Source organism: Sander lucioperca, chromosome 1 (genome assembly GCF_008315115.2).
Source record: "Sander lucioperca isolate FBNREF2018 chromosome 1, SLUC_FBN_1.2, whole genome shotgun sequence".
Taxonomy (NCBI): Eukaryota; Metazoa; Chordata; class Actinopteri; order Perciformes; family Percidae; genus Sander; species Sander lucioperca.
Genome location: NC_050173.1, coordinates 41,670,038 through 41,684,115, shown reverse-complemented (window position 1 = coordinate 41,684,115; position 14,078 = coordinate 41,670,038). Strand labels below are relative to the sequence as shown.

The 14,078-nt window shown below is 38.8% G+C and overlaps 1 protein-coding gene across 2 annotated transcripts in view; it reads left to right on the top strand.

Annotated features, from left to right (window-relative positions):
* Nucleotides 1-6,132: 6,132 nt before the first annotated feature.
* fstl5 (follistatin-like 5) overlaps nt 6,133-14,078 on the top strand; it is a 191,669-nt gene continuing 183,723 nt past the window's right edge. Inside the window, exon 1 of one of the 2 annotated variants that reach the window (XM_031317156.2) lies at nt 6,133-6,644. In XM_031317156.2, the coding sequence (XP_031173016.1) occupies nt 6,622-6,644 (23 nt within the window). In that variant the 5' untranslated portion in view covers nt 6,133-6,621. The remainder of the gene's footprint in view (nt 6,645-14,078) is intronic. The other variant, XM_031317158.2, reaches the window with a different exon arrangement.

Here is a 14,078-nt window from a genome sequence, read left to right as displayed (position 1 = left end):
TATTTATAACTCTTGAAAGTTATTACAGCAACAGTCATTTTATCCTCCGTCTTGACAATGTTGGAGTAAACTGTAGAATTACACCTTTCACTTTACTAAGTATTGTACCAGGAATATGCAAATGCATGTAATTTGCCAATGCATTCCATTGTCGCAAAACTTAAGCCAGATTTGACTTTTTCTGGACAATCCTGTGTTTTGCATAAAGAGCACATCAAAACAGCAAAGTCAGAACCCTTGTTGTGTGCGTTGATTCAGTGTCACTGAGATGAATGAGGACAGTGCAAAGTTCAGTCTGATCACAGCCATAGTAATATGACAGGAAATAGTGAAAAATGGCCATCACAACTCCCCAGAACAACTCCTTGTTTAGTCCGACAATTGGCTTCCAGAACATGAAAGTATTCAGTTTACAACAAGAAAAAGAAGCAAATCCTCTCATTTGAGGAGCTCAGCACTAATTTCATCAGTATTTTCCTTCAACATCTTCTCATACTGAAGTATATGTTTACCAGAAGTCTCTTACAGTTAAGAAACCCACTCTACATTACTTGTTATAATTACAATAACACAATAGCCATACATTTTTTTTAAAACGTTAGAAAACTCAATCTACCAACAGATTTCAAGAAGAAAAGCCTTTATAAGCTCTTAGGGAGTGCATGCCGAGGTGATTCTTCAGCACAACAGCTGCATTAATTCACAGAGGTCAAATGGAAAGCCTCAGCCGGGGAAGATGGATCCAAACTAATGTCACTCTGTTTGAGTAGAGGCCCAGGGAGTGGAGAGTGGGAGCCATATGCTTAGTCCTAATGCAGCAGTCGCAGTGAATGTACATCGAGTTGACATCGCAATCTGGAGCTGTGCACGACGCCGCAAAGTTTAACGGATAATGGGATGCGATACTGGCCACATATCACATCTGTGTGAGCGTGCTCCTGCTGACTCTCCCCATACACTGTGTCACAATCTATTACAGTCTTCACCACACATCGACACACACAGACACACACACTGATTATTCTCACTGCCATTCTTTTGTATAAATGCACTCACACAAAATAGCCAGCTCACCCACACCGATACATACAAATAACTGGATTCACACAGATACAGAAGTGGACTCTCTACCACTCCATTGTGTGCAAACTTTCAACTCTCCAACACGACAGCCTGCACACATTACACAGAAACTCACACACACAAAATGAACTCCCAGCTTGAATAACAAAACGCTTCAACATGCCACAGAGACAATTCCTTCCCCCTCTTCCTTTGCATGCAGGGCATTAATTGTCAGTATGATAAATTACAGCCATCTCAGCAGCACCCAGGTGACATATACACACGGGTTGTTTATAAGCACAGATGTGGCAACATAATCTCTGGATTCGCAGGGAGAATGTCAAGGGAGAGCTCCTTCTTATTTGCCTTAATGAATCATGCTATAACTTCATTTTGCAGGAGCAGCAACACATTTGGCATATGTGCTGAATGAGCGTGAGCGCGTGCATCATGTTTGATTATGGTGATGTGACTCTGGCAGTATATTTAAACATGAGGCATGAAGCTTCTGACTTGTTTTTCAGGATTTACATGAAAACATGTGAGTTTTTAAGCAGTAATCTCCGGGGTTTCTGTTGTTCAAGCATTGTTCATTTCAGCAACATCTCTTCTGCTAAGGTATCATTTTATTGTGGTGTTTCTGCACTGCACATTACAGTTATTACATTAATTTCATTCTTCCTGTGTGGGGTAGAAAGGGTTAAGGATCAAAGCAACAATAACCACCATATGTAGGCTTACAGTGATGATATAAAGGTAGATGTAGGAAGAGGAAGTCATTAGCTTTGGCCGGTCGGGGACACATGAGGCCGGGAAGAAATATACTCAATTGGTGGGAATCAAATCATATATGACAATAATGTTGCTTATCACTAGTCTGGCTATCACCAGACCAAGCTCAATCTTTTAAGATTGAACATTAGTCTGGGAAGTCTGCTCTGTATTTTCTACTGCACAAGAGGTGTGCTCAACGGGCATAGTTCAAATAACTCTGTACGCAATTGGATAGTCCTTCAACCAATCAGACCAACGATCCGGGTGACATAGCAGCGACAGCGACATCAATGGGTTGCTGCGCTTCGGTGGCCGCCATGTTGAATGTAAACAAAAAGCTGCTTGCCGTTGCTTCTCTATCATCATTGTGTTAAACCCGCTAATAGTGCGCCAGGTGGATAAGCCAGTTTGTGATTGGTTCCCGCAGATTTGTAACGGAAGCAGGATAGATAAATGTACAGGTTTCCAGCCTGAGCTGCAGGGCGAAATCAAATCGCCGGCAGATCGGGCTGGGTTTACCCAGTCTAGCTTATCACAGCTACGTAGACAACACTCAGATTTACTCAGCTCTTTCACAGTGGTCTCTTAATCTCACTCTGTCAATGCTTACAGCAAGTAAATAGCTAAATGCAATTGCATTTCCTTCAATTACATAAAGACAAGTTACAGAAAGCTGCCTTTCCTTGTCTCAGTTCAGGTCAGGTTTAGGTTGTTTCACCAAAGACGACCTGTCCTCACTAGAAAACAACAGCATAGGTTGTTTGTTCAAATGTTCAAAATGACCCATGTTTATGTTTTCCTGACAAATGACCTCTTATGGTAAATAGCGTCTGTCCTCTCTCACAAGCAAGAGAGGAAGGACAGTGACAAGGAAGGAGGTATTGGGCATACAAAGTGGCTGACTTTATCAATGCATAAAGCATCTTGTTTCCTCCCAACAGTCAATACTCAAATGCAGGTTAGGTTCCTCAAAAGGTTTTTGGTTCCTTGAGAAAGTTCCTGCAATGGAAACGACTCAATGTTGGTTTCTTTTAACCATGAACAAGTTTTTATAACATTTACCAAGTAGCTTTAGTTGCCAAAACGTGACGGATCAGAAGACGTTAATATGAGTGACCAATTCAATAGTGACAAAAACAGTCACATGTGTTGCTTATTTAAGCATTTTGTGGCTCTTGATAGCACTCATTTATTCAGTTGTTTAGATATGAGGACTGGTGGCAACCAAGCTTACTTAGAGCTCCAGATGGTAACTAAAGAAGGAGGAGATGGAAGAGGTATGCACAGGATATAATGAAAGTTTGAAGATGCAGAAATTCCACACACTGAACAATTCCACACCTCACAATTTACTTCCAAGGCCAATGTTTGCTATCAACGCAGGAAGTATTGATGCCCTAACCAACTGTTTTAGTCACAGCCACTAAGCTTTAGTTTGTGTGCTAAACCAACAGTCTTCCACTAACCTTAACCATTCTGTAGTAGCTATGTGTGCAGATATTGTAAAAAGCTAGGATTTTTAAAAACGTTCACACTGAACGTAATCTGTGGTTTAGCAGAAATCATACAATATTGGCGTTCTTGTCTTACAATAGAGTTGGTTTTCACCTAAGTAGTGGTGTGAGAAACCATTTTGTGAATGTGGGCAGCTGTCATTAGAATGACCTCATCTAAGTTTATCCGTTTTTAGTGCTGTGGGAAGTCGCTATTATCAGGTTACTAATTAGGTGAAGACTGAAACACCGTTGAGTCAAATTACTTACACGATCCTATTAATGCCATGAATATATCAGAAATCTTTTCTTGCCTGACAAAATCCAGTCAGATGCTGAGAAGATAACAGAACATGTGCACACCTTTGACACTTACAACAATAATACAACAACAAGCTACAGCACATTTTTTTGAGCTGAAACAGTATTTTTTAATACACACAACATAAATGTAGACAGTAAAAAGTTTAATGTCATACATTCTTAAAGTACTCATATTGTGCTTTTTGGCTTTTCCCCTTTCCTTAATTGTGTTATATATCTTTTTGTGCACATTATATGTTTACAAAGTGAAAAAGCCCAAAGTCCATCCCAAAGGGACTTAACATCTTACCATCACAAACTGCTCCAAACAGCTCTATTATAGTCCAGTCTTCACTTCCGTGACGAACGTGCGTCACTTTGTAACACGTTATAATGCTTGCCTAGCTGCTGGCGTGGCATACCCTCATACTCTGCACTCTTGCCTAAACTCTAAGTTGTTGTCCATTATCCCATCCTCTTTCAGTCACTCTGTTTTCTGATTTGTACTTGTCTGGAGACAATAACATTTAAATAAAAAGAAAAAAAAACACATTTAAAAAAAAAAAGAAAAAAAAAAGCTAGCTAGCAGTACTTACTTCGCATGTGCGACTCCCAACAAAGATGGAACAGAAGTGAGATGTCTCACTCTGTAGCTAAAACAGAGAGCTCAACACACAGGGTGAAAAGAGGAGCTGCAGCAATGTGCAGTACAACAAAAATATGGTGTTTTTTGAAAATGAAACCACATAAACCTATTCTGGTACAACCCCTAAATGCAATTATAAACCTGAAAATGAGCATAATATGAGCACTTTAACAGAAATACAATGTGCCAAGAGTAGCCTGCAGTACAGTGTATACTTTAAGAGTCTGGCGTCTTGAAGTGTAAATATAGAAAACGAAACTGATATGAATAGAAACTAGGTGAAATAATAGGCTAAACAGAAATAAATACACAAATAAGTAATTATAAAATGCATAAATAGCATTTGCACACAAGACACACAACGTTTGATGCACTGTAAATGTCACACACATTCATGCTTCATAAATATTGACCTGATGCAAGTTATTTAAAGTTGTGTTTTAGAGAGAAAACCTTTTTTGTCACATTATGTAGAGCTTTGGGAGAGGAAGTGAAGGTCTGTATTTGTAATGTAATGTTATATGTAGAAAACATGTTAAAAAAAAAAGTACATTTTCTCAAGTACAGTATAACTCATTACTATTTTCAAGTGCTTATACTTGTATTTCTATTTAATGCTTCTTTATTCTTCCACTTCACTGCATTCTAGAGGGAAACATACTTTTTACTCCATTACATTTATTTGACGGCTTTAATACGTCTTACTTTACAATTTTAATATTTTACATACACAATATGTGATAATTTTTCAACCATAAGATGCATTTTTTACAGATTGTTGTATTTAGCTCCACCTCGACTAGCTTTGACACTGAAACGCTGCTATGCATCAGTAATAATAAAAAAAATATAACCCTGAAAGGTGCCATTATTCATAATGGCTACTTTTACTTTTGATACTCCAAGAAGCTTATGTTTTGGTAATGTAACGTACTACGTGTACTTTTACTTTATTAAAAATTGGTTAGCAGGACTTACTTGTTGTGGAGTACATTTACATTGTAGTGTTGTTACTTTCACTTTAGGATCTGAATACTTCATCCAGGACTGATTTTTGGTGTCTTATAAGTCTATGTTGGCTGAGTACTTGTGTGTGCATGACATGATAAACAACAACAACAACAACTACTACTACTACATTGGTGGAAAAAGTATTCAGATCCTGTAGTTAAAATTAAAAATTCTACGTAAGTACAGAAATATCATCAGCAAAATATACTAATAGTATCAAAAGTATTAGTTCTCTTTATGAATGGTGGACACTTTTAGAGTGTGAGATCATTATATACTGTAGGCCTATATTATTGTTTATTATCATTATTGAGGCATTAACAGTAAGCAGAATTTTAATGTAGCTGGTCGAAGTGGAGCTGATTTTGACTTAATCCATAACAACAAATCATATTTTATTTGATCATAGATTTTTTGTGGTAAATCTGAAACTAAAGTATAGTCGCTGCAGATGTTAGATTGATGTAGTGGAGTAAAACACACAATATTTAGTAGAAGTATAAAGTAACATTAAATGCAGTACCTAAAAATTGTACTACGCTACTCAAGTTAATGTACTTAGTTTCACTGACTACTACTAATACATAACAATACAAAAACTGATTAGGTCTTAAAAGGAAATAAACAAACTAAATATACTATATACTGTATTTATTGTTGATATTGTCATTCTGCACTAGTGATGCTCATCTGAAGGTCATACAGTAGCAGTACAGTGTGGCGATGTAGTACTGAGTGAGTGAGTGAGTGAGTGAGTGAGTGAGTTTCTTCCCTCTTAGTCACGGACAGTGTCGCTTGGCACAGAACCGGTTCACATTCCGTCTGTCCGTCTGCCCTCGTTCTGTGTTTCTACTGCCTACTACGGGATATTCGTGATTGGTTCATTCCTTCCTCTCCTCCCTCCCTCCCGCGTGATTGTATGTAAATCCGGTGGGGACTGAGCCAGTAGGTGAGGTTGGGGCTGGTGGCTCCTGCCTCAGTGGCGCACACGAGACCAGAGAGCGGCCGAGGTGAGATCGCTGCGCCGTCGGAGCTGTCCACTGTGCCGTGGTGCTGAACTCCATATCCCACTCCTCTTCTTCTTCTTCGTCCCCCTCTATCGGCTCTACTCTACATTGATGGTATTTTGGGAAAGGATTAACAACCTCCTCTTTGGCTGCTTATAGGTGCAAACTTCTCCCGAGGACATTTCTCTCTCTACTCATCGGAAATTACACTGTACACCAGCCGTGGATTTGGTCGGAGCTCGAGATTACCATTAATAATAGTTTGTTGAGAAGTGTTGCCTCCTTCCGTTCACCACTAATCTCGTTTGGATTATCCTCCTGGATGGTTTACGTCTGGACACACAGGTAATGAAACTGTGTTTGTGTGTTTTGTTTGTGTTTTAAGTGTAAAAGCCTATCCGAGCACAGCTCCATCCATGGGAAGTCCCCCTCTCTATCTGACTCGCTATCAGACAGAAAGCTTAACCCTCATCATCGGTGAGGCGACACAACTCTTGTCTAATAATCCACCAGGTCACTCTCGTTGACTCAGAAAATATCTCCTAATCTGTCGCCTCAAGCTTTTGCCATTTCAGTTTAGCCTACTTGTCGCCAGATCCCGGAGGCTCAAATCAACTGATATCAGGATATCTGAAGTTGATATTACAGTTGCTGTTATTCTGTGAGGGGCGCTCACACTGAAGCACAAACACTTCCCATTGTAACGACTGGAGACACGCCACGTTGCCCAGAGCTTTTAATTTATCCGCGCAGTACTTAGTGTGTTATTTTTCTCCCCCTTGGCACGCTAATCCTTGAGTGACACCGTTAGCAGCAGAGGGATTATACTTTTGTTTTTCATCCTCAGATTTGCGCCTGACTCATCTGGCAGTATATTACAGGCTTTTGCGCCGTGGATGGCCATTAGTTGTGTTGTTTCATGGTTTGCGAATGAAATTTGGGGTCCTTCTTTTGTTTTTATCTCCGCCATGGTGAAGCAGATGGAGTTAGGGCTAACCTAAAGCCAGATTAAGTTCTGCAATCGATACAACTCAGATTTACAGCCTGAAATCCTTTGAGGGTTTGAGGTTTCTGTTGAAGGATATACAGTAGCCTCAACTTTAGTTCCTATACAGGACAATAGATATAACAACATTACTATAATGATATAAAACAAAAAAAATGTAGCCTATACAACTTATTAAAAAATAAATACAAGAATATCGTACTATCTGTAAGCAATGGTGGAATGTAACTACATATTTACTCAAGAACTGTATTGTTCCATGTTTACTATTTTTATATTTACAGTTCACCAACAAGGCAATTCAAAGTGCTTTACATAAAACATTAAAGAGCAGTTAAAATATAAAAACAGCTCAAATAGAATAAGACAGATATGAAATACAAGAATACAAGTTTCAGAGGAAAATATAATTTGACAGCTTTAGTTTCTTTTACTATGCACTGATTGGTTAATAAAAATATGATGTATTGTAATAGATTAAACTTCCCAACAGTGTATATAGGCTTATAGTTAGAATTAACCTCACATTGACAAGAAAATGCTAATTACACATTCATGATTAATATATAACACTCACAGGGAGTCATTATTCTGCATTGAGTACTTTTACTTTTCACTTAAAGTACATTTTGTTAATAATACTTACATACTTTTTAACTGAGTACAATTTTTAAAACGGGACTTTTAGGGTGACTTTTACTTAGGGCTTAGGGTTAATGAAAATAAGCACTTCCTTATTATTTGTGTGCCAATTGATATACACTCCTGATTAGTCTTGTGACAGCATTAATTCGCAGTAACAGGTAAAGGGGGAAAAGACAAACCTTGTGTTTGCTGGATGTTTACAAATCCAGCAGTCAGTATATTGTATTTCCTACATATTTTTGACATTTTGTGTGATTCACAATGCACACAGACACTAATGATCCCAGCACATTTCTCCAATAATTGCTGCAGTAATTGAAATTCCTGTAGAGGAAGTGTGAATGCTACAGAAACCATGCAGTTTTAGTGTTCAGCCATCTGTGGGCCTTCACAATCCTACTTCAATCCCTTTATTCTCATGAATGCATTCACTTTATCTTTGGAAGCTTTTTGAAACCACAAGATAGAATCTATTTCCAGTGGCGCATTGGATGAATGAGTGGATCTGTTTTTCAAGGCTGCGCTCACTAATTGATTATCCACTTGAATACGAAGCAGGGACCAAGTAATATATCCTTTATCCAGGCTATATATTATATATATTGTGCAAAATATAGTGAGGATACTTAATAAACATGCTAGTTTTAATAAATAACAGACTCTGTTGAAGAGGGATGTGGAAAGACAGATGTGGGCTTTCTGCACTGGTATGATACACTCAGTTCACACTTCAAACCCATGAAGACACCAACAAAGCCAAACAACACAATATTTTCATAGGGAAAATATATTACTTCACCACGCCAAGACCAAAAAATAGCTTTTCCAGCTCAGATCCAATTAAGCCATTTAACAACAGGTAGGAGATGGTGCCAGCTGAGCAGGTAGTGGTTTTAATGGAGCTGCTCTGCTATCTATTTCAATGCAATGACTTTCTTAGAGCACCGCAGGAAAGGAAATGCTTTTGAGTCAATATTCTTTTCACTATCAAGAAGGAAAATAATGCTAGGACACTGATCAAAGCAAATGTAAAAGGACTGTGTGTGAAAGTGTAGTAATGACACTAGGTGGTAGTGAGGGGGGAGGGGGCAGATTTGGATGATATGACAATCAGATTGTATGTTGGGGAGGATAATTGCGCTGCCACTGAAAATGGCACCGTTTTATGGTCTCCGTGGTAATCTCAGGTGTCCTGGCGTCCCAGCAGGTTCAAAAATCTTTACCCATTACCCTCTGAGATATTTTGTACGAGGTTGTTTGAGGAAGAAAACTGGTTTTAAGAAGCATATTTTCCCAGTGTTACTTTTATGCCTTTCTGTACAGATGTAAGATGCATCTACAAATTCAGCCAATTCACTTGTCAATTCCATGTCAGGTCCAAAAGGTTTTTCGGTTCCACACCACTAATATTTTGATCACGCACAGGTCCTTTTAGGGATACTGTACTGTCTATGTTAAGGGGGTTTCTACTGGGTCTACTGAACGCATTTTCCTTTGGGCTCCTTAGGAATCTATGAAATCCATTATGCTCAGGTGGCTTTGCAACATGTAACATCAAACTGCTATGGAACTGAACTTATATAATAATAAACATAATGGAATAAGGTGCCATGCTGTACTAGTTTATATATATAATAGAAGGCAGTATTATTGCATTTTTTTTCAGTGAAAGGCACATTAGAGTTCTTGCAGATGGAGATTTACACACTTCCACATCAGAAAACTCTCAATTCATCATATCATTATGTTGGACATATTTCTAAAGCTACTTTTAAATATTAAAGCAGCCATATTATGCTCATTTTCAGGTTCATAATTGTATTTTAAGGTTGTACCAGAATAGGTTTACATGGTTTAATTTTCAAAAAACACCATATTTGTGTTGTACTGCACCGCTCTCTCTCACTGCTGCAGATCCTCTTTTCAGCTGGTCTCTGTTTTAGCTACAGAGTGAGACCTCTTTTCTTCTTCTTCTTCTGTAATATCTTTGATTGCACTGCACATGCCCAGTAGCTCAGATGTAGATCATGTCAGCTAGCTAGCTCCATAGACAGTAAAAGAAAGGCTGTTTCTACAACTTTGGTCAGTTACAAGGCAGGATTAGCTGGGAGACTTCTAAATGAGGGCGCACATGTAAGTAGTTCTTTTGTAGATTATGGTGAACTTGTGTGTGTTGTAGCAGTGCTTTGCTATTGAGAACGAGGTAGCATGCTAGCGTTAGCATGCTAGCGTTAGCCATAGCGTTAGCATGCTAACGCTACGAGCTAATGGTTGCGGTTAGCCTGCTCGTTTCGGCTTGTGACGTCACAAGCCGTGCCGATTTTGAACAGCTCACCCAGAGACTGAAGGCAGGACACATTCAGAAACCGTATCTCACTCTAAACAGCATGGATGGATTTTTTTCAAAGTTTGTATGTGTGTGGAACCACCAGAGACACAACATAACACCCCAAATCCCAGAAAAAGTGATTTTTTCATAATATGGGCACTTTAAATTACTCACATTACCAGACAAAATCATTTTCTCACTTGGTATCCTGTCATTGCGGTATGCGATCAGGTTTAGGCCTGCCTCAGGGAAGAGGACGCCCCTGCCATGCACAGTCCACCACAGGCCTAAGGCCCAGCAGAAAGACCACCCCGCTGTAATGAATAATCATGCACATTGTTTTGGTTTTATTTGATAGATGTCTCTGAAATACCTGCCTCCCCTCCAATACAATTGGCATAGATACACTGTCAATATATGTTCTTTTGTAATTTGGGTGAACCCAACCTTTAAAATAATAGTTCAACCTTTTCAAAAAAACAAATTAGTTTTTTTAGTTGGATGAAAATCAATACTCCTCTCATGTTTGTGCCAAGAGCAGAAAGGCGATTAGCCTAGCTCGAAGCAGATATTCTGGCTCTATCCAAAGTTCAAAAATATATCTTCCAGCACCTCTAAAGCTCACTAATTAATGTGTTGTACGACCAGAGGTGTTGATCCTTTCATCTAACTCTCAGCCAAAGAGTGAACAAGTTTTTTTACCAAAATATCAAACTATTCCATTAATATTCCAAACAATCCTTAGTTTGAATTTTGACTTCATTGAAAGAACCCCAAAAACATATTTAACATTTGTGCATGCAAAACAATTCAAGTAAAATAAAATTAGCTGATGAACCTTCATTTTTTCCTGTGGTATCTGAATTTCAAATTATTCAAATGTGTCCAATATATGTTTTGATACACCAATTGTAAAGGTTTCACATTTCATTTCACAATAGCTCGGCCCCAACCCACCTCAACAATAACACTTTGAACATTGCTTTCCCCTTTTCCATCTCCCTTCTTCCCACTCGGAGCAAAGCTGTAACCGCTGCCAACTCCCATCTGTGTCTCTGCGTCTGTCTTTGTTGTTCCCCTCTCCAATATGTGGAATCTTTATTGTGCAGCAGACCCACACATATTGAGACACGCTATTCTGCTGCCATGCTTAGCAGACACTACCTTCTGACATACTCATGTCTCCTGGCAAGCAGGGCGTTTGTTTGACGAAGTGAAAACCTGTTTTTACTCTATTATGCACATTGCACTTCTCTTTTATGTGTGAGTCCACCATTTTTGACAGCATGCAAACAAACAGAAAACCTCTTTAGATCACATGCAGTTACAGATGAGAACACTTATATTGTAATTTTGAATTTTAGCACGTGCTTAACTTGCAGTGATGATATATGAGAATGTCTATTCTGTGCAGTGAAGTCAAACATTTCCACTGGATCATATTTCTTTTTTCGTTGACTCAATCTAAGGAAACAGTATGAGGCTCTGTCTCCTGACTTTTCAAACAGTTCTAGCTTTCTGAAGCATGACCTCCTCCACTCCATGTCTTGATTGAACTCCAAGTGGATTGGTAAATTGTAATTGTCATAACCCATTTCATACAGCACAGCAGAACAAAGCTTTTGTGGCTACTTTTAAAACCGAGGCTGGATGACATGTTTGAACTGCTCTTTCTCTGTCTCATTGCTCTTTGGCAGACAGTCAGACCATAATAAAAGTTGAAGAAACCTTAAGGGTTAGGGTTAACAGACTCCAGGTTTCTACGCTAATCCTGTCAGTATGCTGCAAGCCGGCTGATGGCAAGTGTGGCCTGAGGCATTGTAAAATATGTCTCAGTGGGTGGAGTAGTTGGTGGTGCAGGTCTATGAGATAATAATGCTATTTGTTGGAAGCGTTTGACACTTGGGGAGGAGGGTGTTGGGGTGGTCTGGCCATGCGTTGCATTTTAATGGCATCACAGGTCGCAGTTCAGTGTTCACTGCCGCTGTGGCCAAGTGTGACGGCATTATTCTGGGTACAGTGTAGATCAGATCAGTCTGATTATGTAATGATTGTTAACAATGGGGGAGCCAATGTGGTGGCTGCCAGGCTTTTTCCTGCAGAGTTGTAGTGGCAGCCTGTACCTCACAACATTTGAAATGGTCTATAAATTAAATGGCTATAAAAGAAGAGTCAAGGTCTTTCCTCACACTGCCTCGTATGTCGAGACTCCTGCAATCGTAAATGATTGTAATGTGGATCAAATAATGCCCAAGTCCCCGCTGTCAAACCTTTGTCATACAAAACTTATAGGTGCACTCTGGAGACGCTGCACAAGGTCCTGAAATCTCTGATGTGTAAAATGATTAAATATTTGTATATAGTGTTGTGGTGCTTACTCATCTTAATTGTTAATAATTGTGGCTTTTTGGATGAATCCCAGGGTACAATCGGAGCTGATTGTACACAGTAGGCTGTTTATAATTTTCAGATGTCAAGCCAAGCTAAAAAGAAATCCTGTGCATGACAAAAGATATACTAGAATCACTTAATTTTCTCACTGGGTGGCTATTTAGAGCTGTGATGAATAATGTGCACACTATCTGAGGATGAATTAGTTAAGATTTCCATACAGTACAAACTGGCTGCTGGGGACTGTTCACAGTGTGCTATCCGGCATTTCAAGACTGCCTGGGTGGATCAAAGACAAATTATATAGTCTGAGAAAACCTAGAGCTTCTTTACAAGTGCCAGTCTTTAGAAGCCAAAAATACAGTTTAAGTAGATTTGAGTGTTTGTAAAAGTTACTTTTATTTACTATAATCAGTTTCAATTTAATTACAAAACAATCAAGTGTGTTACTGATTATTTTGACTCTTTAAACACATTTTGATTCAAATTTGTAATAACAAAAATTAAACACCCAAACAAAGTCCATTTAGCAGCTTTTATTAGGCTTTCAAAAACATGATCTTCCTCAGCAGATCCAGTTTGACAAGCTGTCGAGCACTTTAAAGGAACCGTTTGACATTTTGGAAAATATGTATATTTGCCTCCTTGCCAAAAGTTAGATGAGAAGGTTGGTACCACTCTCATTTCTCTGCAGTAAATTAATAAAGCCACCACTAGCAGTGGTTAAGCTTGGCTCAACACAAAGAGAGGAAAATGGGGGGAATTACCTAGCTTGGTTTTGGTATATGGATTTTGTTACCTTAGTTTGGATAGCAGCATGCCGCAAACATGCTTATGGTTGAGATAGTTAATTCTTGACAGTTATAAAAATGTCAGAATTTTTAGTCAGTTCAGTAAAATTCTTAAATTAGGACCTATTCTTGTAATTTGTCATTTGGTTATCAAGCTAACAAAAGACACACTTTTTCTACATTTGTATAATGTTTACGTCCTAAAATAGACTGAAAGGTTGTGAAGTTGACAAAGGAAATTGTGAAAAGGTGAAACTGACAATGACACATCCTGTTTGTGAGTTCAGAAAATAATGTTTGAGTCCCTGCAGGATCCCTCAGCCAGTGCTTACAGTCCGTAACACAAAACATCTATAGTCCTGCTGAGAACAAAGCAAGCTGCTGAGTTAGAAACACATCAGAGGCTCATTAGCGTTCCAGTGATTGACCAGCTGAACTCCCGTTACCCTCACGACTTTCTTAATGTTTTCACTGCTGTAAATCCCTTTGCCTCTTCTCATGGTATGCACCAGTCTCACACAGTTGACAGTTGACATCACTCTGATTCCAGCAAAGGTCCTTTTGGGAATTGGTAGGGGTACATATTCAATTATTGGCATATTATCAAATATATTTTA